The sequence below is a fragment of the Bombus affinis genome, chromosome 10 (assembly GCF_024516045.1).
Source record: "Bombus affinis isolate iyBomAffi1 chromosome 10, iyBomAffi1.2, whole genome shotgun sequence".
In the NCBI taxonomy this organism is placed as follows: Eukaryota; Metazoa; Arthropoda; class Insecta; order Hymenoptera; family Apidae; genus Bombus; species Bombus affinis.
The window spans coordinates 11853925-11872636 of NC_066353.1; the positions used below are offsets into that span (position 1 = coordinate 11853925).

The 18712-nt window shown below is 34.3% G+C and overlaps 2 protein-coding genes and 2 long non-coding RNA genes across 7 annotated transcripts; 1 reads left to right on the forward strand and 3 right to left on the reverse strand.

The window, feature by feature from the left end:
• Positions 1–494: 494 nt before the first annotated feature.
• Positions 495–1258, reverse strand: LOC126921325 (uncharacterized). The gene is made up of 2 exons (XR_007712289.1): positions 1118–1258; positions 495–1043 (listed from the first exon to the last, which is right to left on the reverse strand). It is a non-coding gene; the product is annotated as an uncharacterized LOC126921325 (long non-coding RNA).
• A 7360-nt stretch (positions 1259–8618) lies between these two features.
• On the forward strand, positions 8619–13142 carry LOC126921315 (D-altritol 5-dehydrogenase-like). Of its 2 annotated transcripts, none has more exons than XM_050732808.1 (5): positions 8619–8804; positions 11269–11526; positions 11980–12217; positions 12561–12739; positions 12863–13142. In XM_050732808.1, exons 1-5 carry the CDS (start codon positions 8667–8669, stop codon positions 13064–13066), a joined length of 1017 nt encoding a protein of 338 aa, XP_050588765.1. In that variant the 5' UTR covers positions 8619–8666; the 3' UTR covers positions 13067–13142. The 2 variants fall into 2 exon arrangements, with proteins under 2 accessions (XP_050588765.1, XP_050588766.1); XM_050732809.1 differs by lacking the exon at positions 8619–8804 and adding an exon at positions 9401–9418.
• LOC126921322 (uncharacterized) lies at positions 8819–10184 on the reverse strand. 2 transcript variants are annotated; one of them, XR_007712280.1, is made up of 3 exons: positions 9684–9981; positions 9502–9619; positions 8819–9354 (listed from the first exon to the last, which is right to left on the reverse strand). It is a non-coding gene; the product is annotated as an uncharacterized LOC126921322 (long non-coding RNA). The 2 variants fall into 2 exon arrangements; XR_007712279.1 differs by having other exon boundaries at positions 9502–10184.
• A 68-nt stretch (positions 13143–13210) lies between the features above and the next one.
• Positions 13211–17991, reverse strand: LOC126921314 (lachesin-like). 2 transcript variants are annotated; one of them, XM_050732806.1, is made up of 7 exons: positions 17899–17991; positions 17675–17809; positions 17116–17357; positions 16784–17040; positions 16311–16714; positions 15881–16001; positions 13211–15766 (listed from the first exon to the last, which is right to left on the reverse strand). In XM_050732806.1, the coding sequence occupies exons 2-7, from the start codon at positions 17718–17720 to the stop codon at positions 15745–15747; spliced, it is 1092 nt and encodes a 363-aa protein (XP_050588763.1). In that variant the 5' UTR covers positions 17721–17809; positions 17899–17991; the 3' UTR covers positions 13211–15744. The 2 variants fall into 2 exon arrangements, with proteins under 2 accessions (XP_050588763.1, XP_050588764.1); XM_050732807.1 differs by lacking the exons at positions 15881–16001; positions 17899–17991 and having other exon boundaries at positions 17675–17892.
• Positions 17992–18712: the final 721 nt, after the last annotated feature.

The following is an 18712-nucleotide window of genomic DNA, read 5'->3' on the forward strand; positions in this document are numbered from 1 at the left end:
TTTTAAAATATATTTGACGGTTTCAACATCGAGTTATCTCGTCATTTAAACCTCACGACCAATCATCCTCTACAGGTATATTCAACGTTACACTTGTTACGATTGAAAGAAGATTTTTGCCAAGAATTAAGATGCTAAGTTTAAGGTAAATATCATTCCTGGTTCGCGAAAGAAATCGATCGATTAAAGAGTCTTCGTTTCTCCATAAGACGTTAGACGATAGCTAGAACGTTCAATTGCATTCGTTCTATTCATAGAATATAATACGGCATCATAATCATCTATTCCTGCTTTCGACTGATTTCTTCGTCGGTGAAAAATCAAGTAACCGTAAGAATAAATTTCGTTACTCTCAATCTCAAACCATGAACTAGGTTACTTCTTAATTAGAAGTTTTCTATAAGTATGCTACTTAAATATTAATAAACGCCAATCGATTCGTGTAATTCGAATAAAACACCGATCGAATGGTAACGAATTAATGAAAAGAAAAATAAACTGGGACGAATTTAATAAAAGATTGGACATGCTTGTAAAAATAAACAATTCCCTAAATATTAAATCATCACGTTGAAAGCCGACGCATTCCAGCTGTGAGCCAAAAATGCTTCGAAAAATAGGTTTCATCAAAACGGAGAGACAAATCCAATTATAACGTATCGATATGTGGAAAGAACGTGATGAACAATCGTTGAAATCCCATGTACGGTATGCTCGTGGGAGAACACGTAGGTGGCGGGCAAAGTGGTGTTTCGAATTCTTCCACGAAAGAAGAGTCGAACGTCGCGCTATCCGGAAATACGGCCGACACCTGCTCTCTTTCTCGGAGGATTAATTCGCAGCTAAACCACCTACGCCTTCCTGCCTCGTCCTCTGCTTCTTTCACGCTTCTTCCGTCTGGCCAACATCTGTTCCCTGTCGATTCTTCTACTATTCGCCATAAAAGCCTTTGTGCTGTTCCGTGTCGGACAACGATGACGAAGATTGCAAGCGTCTAATCGAGTCGTTGACGTCTGCATTAACCCCGATGAAACTGCTGATCCCTGACGATCATGACAACACACGACTAAGAAAATGGTTACATAAGTCACTTACCGCGAACTTGAAGCACACTTACGCCACACGAGTACTTAGTACTTTTCCATTTCAGGTTACAAATCACGTGCATCTCGCACGATATGAGTATCTTCTTCTTAGTTTCTTCCGATTTTTCTCGCTCAGGACATAATAGAAGGTGAAGTGTTTAAATGATTTAACAAGTTCATGAGTAATTTTCTTTGTTTTTGTTTTACAGACACGATAAGATAATTCAGTTGTAATTGTGAGATACGGAAATCTTTGGTCGGTAAATTTTCATCCTATCTTTTGTGCTCGAAGCGGAATAGAAGATGGAGTGTTTAAACGATTTAGTAAGTTCATCGGCAATTGTCTTCGTTTTTTTTTTTTTTTTTTTTTTACAAACGGGATAAAATAACAAAGTTCTATTTAGTATCTGATATGGAAGTCTTCGTCGATAATACCTTCTTCTTCTTGTTTCACACCAAGACTTTCCCTCGTCAAAACAAAGTGAAGAATAAAGTGCCTGAATAATTAATTTTTGTTCGATTTTCTTTTTTTAGCTTCTTGAGGAGATGGTAAAACAAATAAGTTAGAAAATATGTAAGTTACAAACGTTGTCTCTGCTTGCTACCATGTTCTTTTTATTTTCCTTGGTCAAGAAGGAATGGAAGCTAAAATCTATTAGACTGATCAGAATATTCTATTGTTTCCTGTTTTGAGCAGATGATAGAGTAACATTAAAAAATAGAGCGATGAGTGTTTAGAGAATTCATTATGTTGATTGCAATATCTTAACGTCCTTTTCCTTGTAAGAAAATGATACAACAATAATAAAAGAAGTGCTTTAACGATTGATACATAATTCATCATTGACCTTAAAACTGAAATACGTGCGCTATACGTGCAAGGATACCAATTTGGAAGACACATCATATAATCGATCAATTAAAATTGTTGATCACGGATATAGTTCTAACGAAACGAAGAAGCCATTTGAATAGATTTTTTCAATTACTTATGAGTAATACGCAGTCATTAAATGGTAATATCGCAATTTGAATTCAATGATGCACGAAATGTAAAATTCATCTCGCGTTTATTATGCAGAAACATTACCTTCCTTTCTTTGTTCCATGATCGAAGCTTGTTCTTGCTGAATGATTAATCTCAAACTGATAGAATAGGAACTAGCTACTCTCTGCATCGTATGAATAGCTATAACGGTCGTCTACCTAACACATCATAAATGTACGATAAACTTGCTCCATCTTTATATATCAGCCATGTAATCTGTGATTCGATAATAAATTGATGCAGTTTATTGAAATGTTTTATATGTCAACATCGACTAACGACAGCTCGCGTTAAGTTACTTAATTTTGAGACACTGTCTTTTAATTTGCATTTGAAACAAAAAATAGAAAAACATCGGAGATAGAAAATACAAATTAAGATTAGACGCTTTAAAACTAAGCGACCTAATTCAACTATAATCGTTAAAAAGCATCCATCTAACGTAATATCGTTATTTTTAACTAAAGAGAAGATAATAAATCGTTGCCTATCATTTATCTAACGTTATAGTTATCTATGATTCCGTAATAGCAGTCGAGGGTTAGTAGGCTCGTTAAAAGCTTAACGTTAACTGACCTAAAACTTTCTCCGTAATTAAATAATATTAACTGAGCTCCGGATATCAAAGAAACTGGCGTAGAAAGAGCGCAGCGTGTTTCGTACGGCGTTCAGAATTTTTTTTCAGTGTCGCTCAACGCGTATGCAGAAAATTCATTCATAGTCGGTAGAATGGCTCGGGATGAACGAGCGTCCTTCGATTCACGAGAAATTTCGGGTCAACGGGACGGAGCTGGGATAGCTGGCTGCACCGGGAACCGGAAATGAGGTCGGGAATGACGTCATCGCGTTCAGTGCCGTTCATTCAACCCCCGGGAATAAACTGGGTCACCGGGTCAACTTACCCCCTTCCCCCTCGATTGAGATCTCGTAGAAATGATACTCTAGCCGAGGAAACTCACGCGCATGGAACTCTTTACCAGGCATCGATTCACCGGATTCTTCACGAGCATCCGTTCACCAAGGAGATATACTTTCCGTTCATGGTGAATTTAACTGGTTAGAAATCGTCGACAGAAATGGTACAGGTATCTCGTTCATTTCCTTTCCCATCTTGTTATTGGTTCGGATATATTTTGATAGAGGAATTTGTTTTTGTTAATAGAACGAGGCGAAGATGAATCTTCGGGTTTATTTCTGGCAAATTGAACCCTTTGCGGTTGGCATATCATTCTGGTGACACTTCCAATTGAAGCAATAAATATTTACGGCGCGTATGCCGTAATGACGCTATCCAACTTGAACGCTTTTACTGCTATGCGAGTTTTCTATGTACCGTGCGGAAAATATGGACTTTCCAAAACGTTTAATAAAATTAACGTATTCTTCTTAATAACGAAGATAAGTGCACTTAGTAAAACACGTGTACATATACCTGTTGGGTAGAAATATTTTCTATTACGAAAACTCATCTCTAGTCGAAATATTGGCTCAAGTTAGTTCTTGGGAAAACCGCGGAGTCGATATATCGATTCCGAGGTACCGGATTTTAAAATGTCGTTGGTATGGCGAAATTCCGCTTTAAATTACTTCGAAGACAAATCTTAAATGCTACATCCGACGACAAAGGGTTAATCGTTGATTGATAGGAGAGGAAGAGTCGTCTCGTTTACTTTTCACCATGTGTTTTACTTTACTTATTTCGGAATGTTCTGATAAAAATTTTTGTCAAGAGAGTAAGAGGACGGCTGGAGAGATTTATCTCCATCGAGTTTAATTGCGTGACGATGATTTTTCAGCTTTTTTTTCATTAAGTTTAATCGGGCTAAATTATACAGAAAGCTACCAACCCTCGACGAGCTGAAATTGAGCAGATTTAGTTTGAAGATTTTGATTTAAAAAGGGAAAGGAGCTTTATTTCCGTTGGGTATATTTCTTTTTATCGTTTACGATGTTTCTCGATGGCTTACTTAATTATTAATTATAATAATTACTTACGTAATCGCGAGTAGTATAATTGATATGTGCCATAGGAGGCTTTTGCAAGATAACTGTAAGCCTAAAATAGAACTAGGGCTTGGTACTTTCCATAATTGTACAATATAAGAGTCGTCCTATGAGTTTGTGATTCTTTGCAAAATAAAGATCACAAATTTATTGGATAATACAGACGTACTGTGTTCGGATATGTACGTAATTTTGGTCGTTTTACAAAGATGTTTGCGAAAGATAGAATTTTTTAGTAGGATTGAAATAATGAACCAGTTTTTGAAATGTATTCTTGGCGAATTATTGGGTTGTAACATAAATTCGCCCTGTTTTATATTTGTTACAACACATTTTTCGCTTTAATATTACATCGAAGGTTTTCCTTTTTTATTTTCGGATTTTATGCCATATCGACTGACACGGTTACTAATAACGAGTGAACGAGTGACGTCATATTATTTTGTCAATTATTTCTTCGTATTTAATAAATTTTAATAGATCGGAAATTTTTTAAGAGCAGATACTCGTTTCTCCCGAAGTTACGAAACTCTTTTAACGAAACGTGAACGCGGCTGGAGTAAAAAGATCTTCTAAAAGGTACCGGGTGTTAAATAGGTTCCAGTTCGTTAAGAGTTGGCAATTTTTCATCGAGTTTCGGAATACACAGACGCGAATAACGTGAACGTGTAACCTTAATAAATTTCCGTCTATTTATTATATTCGTCTTGCAAACTTCCTTATTAACTTACTATAATTAACTTATTCCCACCGACTGAAACATATTCCTGTTTAATTAAGCATTAACGGAGCACCGTACGCGTTTAATTACACCGCTTTTAATTATAATCTCGAAAGAGTTCTCCAACCTCTCTATCAACGAACGAAATCATCTGAAAACTCGTATATTTATTCCAGTTTGTTTTCTCCAAAAGGCCGACTTACTTTTATTAATCTCCTCTGATAAGCAAAGCCACAGTAATAAACCTACTTATCAGCTTATTTATGGAATTTATTATTCCATCGTAGATTTTAAACTATGCCTCTGTGATAAGACGAAGTAGGATTAAAAATCATAGTAACGTAAAATCTGATTTTGTGGATTTCAATCTAGTCACGTATTTCAAATCTTGAAAACATCGTTATCATAGTTTCATGATCAATGAAATTGTAACTTCATTCTCTATCTCGTTTTTATGATTTAGTGAAATATAATGAATTTTGCATAACGATGAAAGACGAAAGCAGAACGCTATTTTATGAAACGTAGCAATGAACTGATTTACAGTTATTTTTTACTAATTACACTGTAACTTACTAATTGCGCTATAATCTTCAACCGATCTGAAACGCAGTTTATGATGTTGTTTTTATTCGAGTGGCCAAAACTGTAGACTATTAGAGTAAAAATAATATTTTTGCCATCTCGTTGAGAAAGTCGCTGGAAATGTAATTTAGAAACGCAGAAAAAGTATGTGGCACAGTCGGAGCTATCGTATAATCATCTGGAAGGATCTCACTTTCAGAATTTGAACCTTCCTCAACGGATTTACATTGTAATGTGATGTCTTTTGTCCACGGGGATCGCTTCACAACCAAAGATTTACATGCTGTAAATTAAACGAAATCTTCCTTTCACTGTCGTAGCCAGAACATGTGACAAAAATTCACAAACAGTTTGACACTCTTTTGCGACGCTTCTTTCTTCCATTTAAATATCTTGAATTTAGACATTTAAGGATTAAAACATTTAAATTTTTTAACTCGTAATAATTCAAATGACTCGATCTAACGATTTTAACACATTAATCAACGTTTTACAATTTACTGCGTCTTATGAAAGGAATTCTCTAGAAGGACATAACGAATGATAAATGAAATTTGCAATAGATCTCGAACGCCGATACGCGTAATCGAGATTAATGAGATGTGTCGTTGAGATTTATTGTGTAATTGGAATCGAATAGATATAAATATCCGGTTGTAATAATAACCGTGATAAAACAGCAATAAGTAAAATTCACATACAGTGAAATTACAGAGTACGAGCAATCTAAAACGAAGCTTAAGAAAGTATGCATACGTTAGAAGTTCCAGAAAATTAAAAATGAAACGGCGAGTATAATAATAAATCTTGGAAGCTGTATAAAAGTTCTCAACTTTCACACTAAATGTTCACGATAAATACTTCACGCTATAACATCGCAATATTGAAAATCTTTAAATATTGCTCGTCTTAATAATAATATCTTTGGCTTCCACAAAACTTGGTCAACTTATCAGCTACTTTTAAAACTCTTTCATCTTCAAACAAAACAGATTATCTTCGTTCTTAAGTATATGTTATAATTCTCTCGTTTAATCATAAAACTACATCAAAATCAAAAAATCAACAAAAATACTTATCGTATGTTTGTCTTGTGTCTTCCATGTCTCGGTGTATCAGGTACACAAGTTGGAAGAGAAATATTTTACTACATCGCCGTATCACAGGTTTGCAACTTGTTAGCCAGAAACCTACGAGTCAGGCTGAGTCGTTTCGAGGCTTTGTTCGTTAATGAAGCCGATTGTTCGATGAAATGTACACCATGAATAGCGAGAGTACCTGCTGAACCATTCATTCCACCAAATGGTGCAGGTGTCGACCGCAGGTACACGAGCGGAGTCCACAAATCACCAGCATACAAAATCGAACACAAGGATTCCTCTGCTGGGACAGGCATTCTACAGGGCATTGTCGATCTTGAGAATGGAAACTTTTCGAGGACACGTGGAGCTGTCCTCGAAAAATTTACGAGCCCTAGCTATGAGATTCACAAATTTTACGTAGCGATTGGTACGCGTGACGAATATCCCGTAGCTTTTCGATTGTTCGTAATTTTATTCGCAGTCCTTCCTCGACTCGAAGCTTCGTTGAATTCTTTGCTTTGCGCGAATAATAGTGAACGAAAGACGACACGGGCGGCACAACGGAACTGTCGAAAGAATATTGCAGACTACCTGGACATTTTTAAGAAAATACCAATGTTAAAACGATTAGGAATACGTTAGAATCCATAGCGTAGTTTCGATACTTTTGTATGAATGAAAAGTTGTTACGTCGAAAATTGTTAGCATTACAATTGATTTTTTCAACCGATTTGATTTTCCTAGTATTTGGTCAGTTTCTTTCGATCCAATTCAAAAAGCTGAATTTTTATTGGAGTTGGAGTTTGAAGTAAATTGTTCTTTGATCCAAATTGAAATGCGACAAGAATTTATGGAAAGAATAATTAAATCGATATAAAATACGGCGTTCCAATTTTTTGATCGTTATTTTGCTAATCGATAAAATTAAGATGAGAGAAATAGATCAGTGAAATAGTTAGTATCCTTTGAAATGTGAACGATACTGATTTTAAATATTCCGTAGCATTCTGTTGTGTTTCACCATGCGAGAAAATGGGAGCACTAGTGAAACACGTCATGGTTTAGATGTAAACACCGTTTTACCAGATGCTGGAAATAGTGTCTGTATACTTATCAAGATTTATCGTTTCTTTCATGAATATTACCTCGATCCTTTAATAGGAAAACTTTCCGTGTTACGCGAAACGTTCTGAAGTTTCACTGCTATTGTAACGAGAAGCGACTGTCACGATTATATCGATAAAATTTGAAATCTGCATAATCTGGCAATCTATATAAAAATTAAATTTTTAAACAAACATATATTTAGTAAAAAGACAACTATACTAAAAATAACTATAGCCATCTTAAACATGTAACGAGCGTTAAAAATGATTCCAAATAATAAATAATCATAAGTAACAATATGTAGATAATTCGCTATTTCAATACCTCTGTGATCACTATGAAATATATACTCGCACCAAATATCTTGTACAAATTACGTACAAATTTGTCACAGTGCCAATGAAATTTCAAAATGTTTTCTGTAACACGCGTAATATATTCATAAAATATTTGTACAGATGTTGGAATACTTTTCGTGAGCTATCGTACTATTTCTGTATTAATTTTCAAATTCGTTTCGATTTTTGCCGACATAACGACGATCCCGGTCTCGTTACAGCGGCAAAGAAATTCCAAAATGTCTCGTACAATGCACGTAATATATTCATAAAGGATTTCTACAAGCGTTCAACACTTTCAACGGCCACTGTATACCGAAGAAAGTCATAATACCAGTTGATAAACACGTTACATGAATCAATCTCTCATGAATATCTGCTCATAAATAAAAGAACCGAACCGGAGTACCAAACGATATCTGTTTCACCTTGGACACGTCCTTTTAATTCCATTTCCAATCGACTTATGCATCCGTCGCCGAACATTTTAAATCTGATTCCTTAATTTTCCATTCGGCGTGATCGTCTCGACGACTGACGCGTTACATACTTACACATGCGACAGCATTTGGCGATTAAATATCGGCGCACGGCACCAACATATAAACATAAACATGTCGCAACACGTACATATAAATGTTGGATAGAGATATCGTGACGCTTTATAGTACGATACGCGACAGCACGAGTGAGATCATGGAATTCCTTAGTTTCGACGTGAAGAACCGAACCCTTGCGTTGCGAAGGGCGGAAATACCGACGCCAGGGCCGAACGAAGTTCGAATCAGGGTCGCTTATTCCGGGATTTGCGGCACCGACCTTCATATAATGGAAGTACGTCGTCATCGTTATGCTTTCTCTATTTCTTTATGGTCACAAGTCTGGAAATGCTTATGCAAATTTTATATTATTCATTCATTTATTATTTTTTACTACATAGCGTTTCCTTTACAAGTTTCGACAAACTTTTACGATATATTACAGCTGAACTATCGTTCACCTGAACGAAGCTTTATCATTATTCTTATTTATTTAATTTAAAGTCGCATCGACTACAACTACGATCATTGGCAACTATTTTTATGAACGTTGGCTTATCAAATTCTTCTCAATATCTTAATTTCTTTACAGAGGTTGATAATCTTTCTGTTGGAACGAGATCACCGCGAGGATATCGTTAAGATTATCGTCGACATTATGTTTTTCTCCTTGAATTGTTCTATATAGAACGCTCTATGATTACGTGGGTGATCGATAGCCTCACACTGCGGATGTCACATTTAACAGGACTGTTTTCCAGTATGTACATACGTGTCAGTTGAGTATGCCCCGATCCTATCTTGGTTATCGCGGTTCGTTCTTTACGGTTCAACTCTTGGCTTGTCTACAAATCATTAAAGTTTGAGATTAATTTATGCAGTGAGTTTATGTTATCGTAATTTTATATGGTACGTTGCGATTCTCTTTGTAAATGCTTCGATACGTTTTACGATGTCCGATGGTTGTTCTGTGGAGACAAAGTTTCACTTACCACTGCTTCCTTATTACGATTAACTTTTTCTGATTCGATTTGTTCATCTGAACGACAGCTTCTGTTATGCGAGCAGAACGTAATTGCAGGGATGATTGGCGAGCTTCTGTTATATGAACTGCAATTATATAAACTGCTTGTTTCCCGACGAGCACAGATAAATCGAGTTCTATTGTACTTACTTTAAACTCTTTGATTCTCGCTTAAAATCTACGTCTCTCGCAAACGACGATATGTAAAGTGTAAATGTTTAACAATCTCTTTATACAAGTTTATATCGTTATATACGAAGTCCTATTTAAGCCTCAGTTAAGGTCTTATTTACTCTAACGTGTGCTTCATTTCGTGCATTCTGTACGTTCCTGTATCATCAAATTGCCTATAAATGCATAAAAATCAACAGTCTAATTACGTATCACGTTTCGTTGTACGACCTCACGTGTACACGAGCTTATCGGAAAAGTCATCTATTATGTAAGGACCTATTAGATACAGTATACGGAAAAATGATTTATTATGTAAGGACATATTACGTGGGTGCACGTGAAATGTCATTTTTTGTTGAGCAGAGTGTTGACTGTATTATTCTATTAGGATTTTCATTAATTCAGCTTTTAATTGAGTTGCATTTAATGCATTAAAATTTCTTTCATCGAAGTACCTTTGTTTTATTTAACGCTAGAACCACCGGTCCAGTTAAAACGATCGCTATCAGATGTTTTATGTTTGCAATTACCATGAAATGCAAGTGTTCTTGTCGATATTAACAATTTACTTTTATCGAGGCAGAAACGTGATTGCAAATACTTGTTTCTTTTTATCGTATTGCTTTAATCCTATTTGACCGGGTATAACGTATTTAAACGCACGGACGATCCACTTTTAAGAAAAAGCGAATAAGAAATCGCTTTGGCAGACGCTAATCGGATATGGACCAGAGATATACTGTCGTTACATGACAATAGTAATCTATTTCTTCGCATACTTGACAAAAGAACGTCCTTTTTTTTTCTTCTTCTTTTTCTTTACCTCGTAAAGCAGACTTCGCTACGAGTCTCGTGCGCGGTTGCATTCCATGGTCGTGCCACGAGAATGTCGCATAATTTCTTAACACGTACAAGTATTTCAAGAGATAGAGGCTATGGCCGCGTGATATAACGCTCGCTTTTGACAAATATTCGCCAAACACGATAGCAACTGTACACTATGCACTTTATCGATCACACGCGTTGCCGTGCATTTAATCTCATTATACTGATTGGAATATTACCACGAGCATGGCAATAATTCTCGTTCTTTTTCAAGCGATCTCTCGTGATATGTCAATTTACCATACAAAACGGTTAACAGAGGAAATAGCCTAAAGAAAGATCAGCAATTTCCTGCGTTTGTTTCTTTAAATTTTAATAAAATGCAAATAAAGAATTTGCTCTTTTATGAGCAGTATTATCGTTGATATTTCCTTTTTGCGGGAAGCTTTGTAAAAAGCATAATGACTTTAACATCGTTACATGCTGTCATATATTACCATAATTTAAACAATTTTATCTTTGAGGAATAAAGAAAGGAAAAGAGGAAAATATGTTTAAACTGTTTCCATTATCAAGTGGCTATAATTAAGCAACCGACGAACATATTTTGATATCTGATTCATCAACCATATTATATCCACATTCTCTTACTCTAAGCTGCTATAACTTTATAATCTTATAATATTTTTGCATTGATACTAAGGTCTAATAATAAAATAAAAATTCTATCGTTCAGGGATCATTTCCGTGCAAGAAGGAAGGCTTCCTGACTCTTGGCCATGAATTCTCGGGGACTGTCGACGCGGTTGGTTCCTTGGTAAAAAGCTTTAAAGTCGGCCAGAAGGTGGCTGTCGATCCTAACAAGGGTTGTAATACTTGCAGCCATTGTCACGATGGCTCTTATCAGTACTGTGAAACCGGTGGCATAAACAGCACGATAGGAATCTACAAAGACGGTGGATTCTCCACGCACGCTATCGTACCAGAAACCCAGGTCCGTTTACGTTTTCATTAAGCCTTCTACGGGTTTAATCAAATCCTTTGGAAAATCGTTAGACCATGTCGCATATAAAAAATAATGAAACTTTGTCCTCTATTTTTCTCGCATGACTTCCACCTATGAGAGAAACGAAGGCTACTTAGAAAATTGGGATTTTCCTAGCTTTTTTTAATTTTGCTATTCTCGGCCTTTTTAACCTACGACGTTTTATAATTTTACACGGCGTAAGAGACGAAAAATCGTACAAGAAGAAGCTCGCGAAATTCTAGATGGCAAAAAAACGTCTAATTATAGTTAAATCTTTTTTAACTTTCGTTATGAATTTTCTGAACAACCCAATAGATATATAAATGTATGGAAAGAAGCGTAAAAGGAATTATAAAGTTGCACGAATTTTGAATTATTATTATTCCTTATCGTTGTTGTTCATTTTTGAACTTTTTTCAGGTTCACGTAATACCCGATAGCGTCGACTTGAAGCAAGCTGTCCTTCTCGAGCCTCTCTCGTGTTTGGCCCATGGATGGCAGAAACTCAACGGCGTTAACGTTGGTAGTAACGTGCTCGTAATTGGCGCCGGAATCATTGGCCTTTTATGGGCCTGCATGTTGCACTTACACGGTCTTAGGAAATCCGTGACGATCAGCGAGCCTCAAGAGAAACGGCGGAAACTGCTAAACAAGCTCGGTAACAACATAATTTCTTAGTTTCCAGTTACAAAATTATCTTCAATCTTAATCAATAGATAAATAGCACCATTGATCGGTCATTGATTTCAAATTTCATTGATATAATAGATTAATTTATACTGACATTAACTAATGTATTACTAACGTTATAATAACTTAATGATTTTACCAATATAACAGTCAAATTTCGTTATAATGAAATTTCAAATGTTTTTATGACATACACACAATTTTACATGTATATATAAATAGTTTCCTGAGATTTTGAATAGCTAACTGCGTAACAAAAATTGTGCTGTAAGAGACAGTTTGATTTTATTATTTATATTTATATTTGCCAGATCTTGATTTCGAAGCAAAGAACCCGGAACAATTAAAGGAAACATTCGACGTGGTAGTGGACTGTAGTGGTTCGGCTGCAGCTGTGCAAGCAGCGATTCCATTATTAGGGCCAGGTGGCCGCTTATGCATATTCGGAGTCGCTAATCCTAACGCGAAATTCAGTATCGAGCCATTCCAGGTAAGTTAATCACAACCGTGTATCATTGTGTTCCTGACTCATTATTTTTCCACTAATTGTTTATTCATACAACGTCACGAACAGGTAAGCATAAGTAATTAATTTTAATTTACTTCTCGACAGATCTACCTAAAGGAGCTGACAGTTTTAGGTGTAAACATAAACCCTTTTTCGTTCCCTAAAGGGTTGGGCTTGTTGCGTGCAATGGCCGATAGATATCTTAATTACGATAATTTAGGTATTAAAGTATTCTCGTTGTCGCAGTATCGCGAAGCTTTAGACAGTTTGAAGAAAGGCGAGATCAGTAAAGCAGTGTTCAAATTGTAAGCTTGAAAAATAATTGAAAGGTTCGGATGATTGTGAAATCAATAAAATGCAGTCCTATCTTTTGACAATGTTTAAACGCGTTTCATTATTCTTTGCCCTGGAATATAAATATGAAAGGATAAGTATTGATATAAAGGAACATGATTTCCACGCAATTCTCGTTTATTAAAATTCATATTAGTCTAGAAGTAAATATAAAATTGCAAACTCGTAAAAAGGTCATAAAAAATCTTACTTATTTTTGAGATTCTAAGTAGCTCTGTACTTGTGATATGTGGAGAGTAAAAGGTAAAATAAGGAATATCTGTTTATAGAGATTTTCTTAGATGCCGAATTAGCTAAATTCATTAAATCTTGTTTCTTTAGTGATAGACTGGAATAATCAAAATTGATTTTCTCAATGAAGCTGCTTTGCGACATTCTTTATTATTTCCCCTTACTCTTCGTGTCAAGCCCCCGGATGTGTAAATTGCCAATAATTCGCCCCGACATAGATAAAAATCCTCGTTTCTTGCAAACGCAAATGCTTCTGCCAATCTTCGTTTCTTCGTATATAAATTTCGTCAAATATTCTCTCGTCCCATACATTTATACAGAGCAAAAATGCGCTATGTACTATAACTCTAATAACGAGGATCTGACTGCGGTTCAAAGTAGAGAAACCTCGTAAATTTGTGGAGCCTTAACGGTTGGCGGAAGCGGAAGCGAGGACGACCAACACCAATGTTTTCGGGGCGACCGCAGTTCCGAGGGACGTTATAAATACTTTAAGTTAGTCCAAAAAAGACGAGAAACGATCCCTGTTATGAGTATGCAGTCTTTATGAGTTTGTTAACACAATAAGAAGTATCTTAGTAGCGACATCATAAATAATTTCATCTACAATATACAATCGTTGAACTAGATCTAGAACAAATTTTTACATGCTTTGTATCACGATTAAGGTATTAACATTATAATAATTTTTTTTCTATTGCCAAACATTGTGTAACAAGACAGCTATAGAGTACTGTTATCGTTCGAGTTCTTCTAAATAGCGCGTTAACAAGTGTTCAACACACTCGAGACTAAGGACCTATGAGACCAGTCAGTTAGCGTCGTGTTAGAAGAGCACACTTTAAAGAATGTGTTTAATTTTAAGATCGAATGAAGGATGAATAATCCACAACCACAGCTATTAACATGTCAGAGTGCAAGAAAGAGAATCAAAGAAGTGAAGATTTTATAGTGTAAACAAAATTGATTGCATATATATCTGGCAGGCAAAAGAGTATAAGTCAAGTTTTTGTCAACATAATGCTAATATTTTCTACATTGCTGTCTTTTGCTTAGGGTTCTAACAGTACTAGTCAATTTGACTCCCTTTCCGCTCTTTTATCTGAAATTTTAATATACAAAATTTAACACCTGATTTTATATGACACATTAAATATTATAAGTGTAGCTAAGAAGCTGCAAAATAATTCTAACTTATGCTCCTTTGCTCGCCCGCCAGAGATACTATAGACATAAAAGAGTATCTGAAGTATTACTGGGAAGCATAAAGAATAAAATAGAGCAAAAAAGTGCAGATGATGTCATGTTAATGAATCATGCAATATACTAGTATACAGACTATGAGGATAAACCAGATTTATGTTTAGACGGTTCTCTTAAGGAATACTGAAAAAATTTATTATATGTAGTACTTACAGATAATTTTCTTATATTATATATGTGCTTTAGCAAAGTTATTCTGTTGTAGATTCTTCATACTTTCACAAACATAAAGCAGGAATAACAATATTTATGTTCATGATTTCATAATTATCTCTACATTAATTGTGCTCATTTTTTTGGAGTATTAACCCTTGTACTGGAAGTACTTCTCCCAGGCACAGATAATATTTGGCGTCGTTATTTAATCGACAAAAAACTTGGGTGTAGAGGGTTAACAACTATTATTCTATGCTTACAACTTACGTGATGATTCATCACCTATCTAGTATGAAAAAGATTTCAATAACTATTGACCCACTATATGGGCCGTAACGCTTTTTAGACGAAAATAATCTTAAAATCTGTTCATCTTGTTCTTACGCTATTTAATTTCTTATTATAGCTGTAAAAATGTTAGCTGCCACTAAGGACGGTCTTGTCAAAATATATCAGTCTCGAATGTGTCAAATTGTATGAATTGTATGAATTGAAATCCTACAAACTATGTTAAAGGCTGATATATGTTCGTAACATTATTATCAATCACTTTTTCACTTTTTCAGGTATATATCAGTTGTGCTGATATATGAAAAAAGGCTATATATATATATATATATATATATATATATATATATATATATATATATATATATTTATATATATAAATCTCAAACTATTAGTAATATCATTAAGTTTTTCACTATGTATCACTATGTATTTTTCTAGAATGCTGTTTGTACCTTGCCAACATCTACTATATTGTTGGCCCCTAAAATTTTTATTCTCTAATAATTATTCAATTTCGTTATTCACAACTACAAAAATAATCATCTAATAGGAGTTAAAAACAAATTAGGCCCCTAAAGTTGTTGTATAAGTAATGTTTCTAATATCTATTCACAATGGTGAACCATAGTGCTATTAGCAACCATTTCGATAAGTTGCATTGACTTCCTGCCGCCCACTGAAGTCCGGGATAATTAATATTTGGCGTAGAAATTTCTGCAAATTTATAAAATTTGTTCATACATGAAATAGGGTGGATCTATATTATATTGAAACTGTGAATGCTAGTGTGCAAAAGCGAGAACAAGTTGTCTCCAAAAATTAACATACCTCATAACAACTGTAATAAATAAAACTAAGACTACCAAAGGCCCTGAAGAAACTGGTACTACTCCAGCCCCATAATAAAGGGCTTGACCACAAGCTGGCGGACACACAGGGACAGTAGTTTCTGCGCAAAAAACAAGGAAACATCTAGAGCATGCTAACTACTAAACTTAACAAATGAATACACTGTAAATTAAATAAAAAAAAAAAAAACATAAGAGGATGAAATAAACTGTACACAGAATTATATAAGAATAACAAATAAATGTTATCAGATTATAGTATCATGCACAATCTATAAATGCATACATGTTTATCAATTCTACAATTTGATGTAACTATAATTACAGCTAGAAAAATGGAAGCAACATTTCATGAATGATTTATGTTATTAAAATCGTACATATGTATATACGTATTTCAGAATACATACCAAATAATTCAACGCTTGTTTCTGCAGTTCCTAATTTATTAGCAGCTCTGCACACATACTCTCCATATTGTCTTTTTTCAATTGTGATCACTCTAATCGTTGTATCAGTATATTGATCCGCAGTTGCAAAATGTGATATACTATAATGCTGATTATTAGACAACTGAACATCATCTTTTAACCAAACGATAGCTGGTGGAGGATAAGCTTCTACATGGCATTCTAGATCCATGTCATATTGTAAGGCCTGACCAAGTCGTGGTCTTGGTGCTGTGATGACAGGAGCAAATTCAACTTCAACATTAATATTACGTCTAGCTCCACGACCTACTCCATTTTCAGCTACACAATAATATGTTCCACGATCTTCCTTATGAATTGTAGAAATTTTCAATGTGTTGCCACTGTAATATTTCAACTTGTCAGAACAGAATTCATATAAATGTCTAAAGTACAAGAGGTAACAAACCTACCGATAAATTGATCCACCAGTTGGTAAGATGGCATTATTTTCTCTACGCCATGAGATTCTAGGTGTAGGAAAACCACCAGCATAACAGTCAAGCTGCACAGGCTGCCCTTCAGTGACAACCAAAGCTCTGGTTGAATTATCACTAATAATAGGTGGTCTACGAACTTGCAATTCAACATTTGCAGATACATAATTATTCAAAGATATCAGAATTTTACATTGATAAAATCCAGCATCAGTCTCTTGAATATCTTTTATCTGAAGTATGCATTATATTAATATTTAAATTACACTATTAAACAATAAAAGCACAATATGTATTAAACATAATACCTGTAATCTAAAGGTAGATAGGGCATCATCATATTTGAGGGTAAATCTAGTATCTCTTATAATTAAAGTACTACCATGCGAAAGTGGTAATTGGTCATTAGCAACGTTTTTATTAATTTTTGTCCATACAACTGGAAAGTCAGGTGCATATAAAACTGAGCAACGGAACTCTACAGTTTCACCAATATCTTTAATTTGCTCTTGTGAAATATAAGATATTGTCGGTGTACGTTGACTTTTAACTGAAAAATGTGATAGAATGTTTCTAGTTAAAGATGTTAATTTAATTAAATATAATAACATTATAATATTCTATATCCTAATATCAAAATACCAAGCACACATAGAGATGTAACATGCTATACATTCTCTGATTTTGTATAAGTATCAAATTAAATTAATTGCGTGTAAGGGTGTTCTGTAAACATTGAATTTTGCATAAGGGTCATGTAAATTCGCTTCATTAAGTAGATAAGAACAAATTTGTAGAAGCAAAACATTTATATTAAAAAACAGTACGTACAAAATAGCACTAGAAATAAATCTCTTTGTTCTTTACCTGCATATAAAAAGGCGAACGCCAAAAATGTATAAAAAGTCTTCATTATGACACACCCCTATTGTAATGTTCCAGTAACGCTGGAATTATAATAATCTTCACCTTTCTTCACTAATATTATTTCCACCTACTAACCTATGTTAGTAACATTTATAACATTAGATATCGTTGTCGATACTGTCACACAGCAGAAGTGTATAATAATGGAACTGAGTAATACTCACAGTACAGGTGTCTGTTGATCGAAAATAAATATGGCGAATGACGCTATATCTCTAATCAAACGAAATACTGTAACCGAAAGATTTAGGACATATAATATAAATTAAAGATATCAATTTTTACATATTTATAACATTTGTTTAAATATTTTATTTTATTCTTATCTTATTTTTGATATAAAATCTTCTATCGCAAATAGTAACAATTTTAATTAAGTTAATAGTTGTACACATGATTTATTATGTTGATTCAAAAATTTCTAATGCAGTCATATTACAATATATATAAAACGATAAATCCGAGTTAATTTCTTCTTTTATATTTTTTACAAAAAGAAAATATTTTATTAAAATATTTTATCAAAAATTTATTGTTAAAATGATCAAAAAGAAGATTTCAGAAAAAGGCTTCTGTTTTTCTTCTTATTAAACATAGTAATGAAAAGTTTCCTCAAGGAAGTGCATAAGAATAATGATATATACATAGGTTCAACGTCAGTAAGTTTTGAATGAGGATTAACATAATTGTTCTTATATTTTTTAAATACGTTTAAGAGTCACGTTTGAAAGAATAATATTATTAGTTTGCTACTATTGCACTCCTCTTCCTTATTTTTCTTTATAACGAACTTTCCTCCCCTACTTTTCCTTGTTATAAGGGTGAATCGAAATACCAGACAAAATTACGTAAGTAGATATTAACAATTATACTAAAATGTCAAAGTATTATACAGTTAACAGACCTTTTTCTATTGATTATCTTTTACTAAGGTTTCGCTTAGGTACGAAGGTTACGTTATTTAAGTTATGGACAATG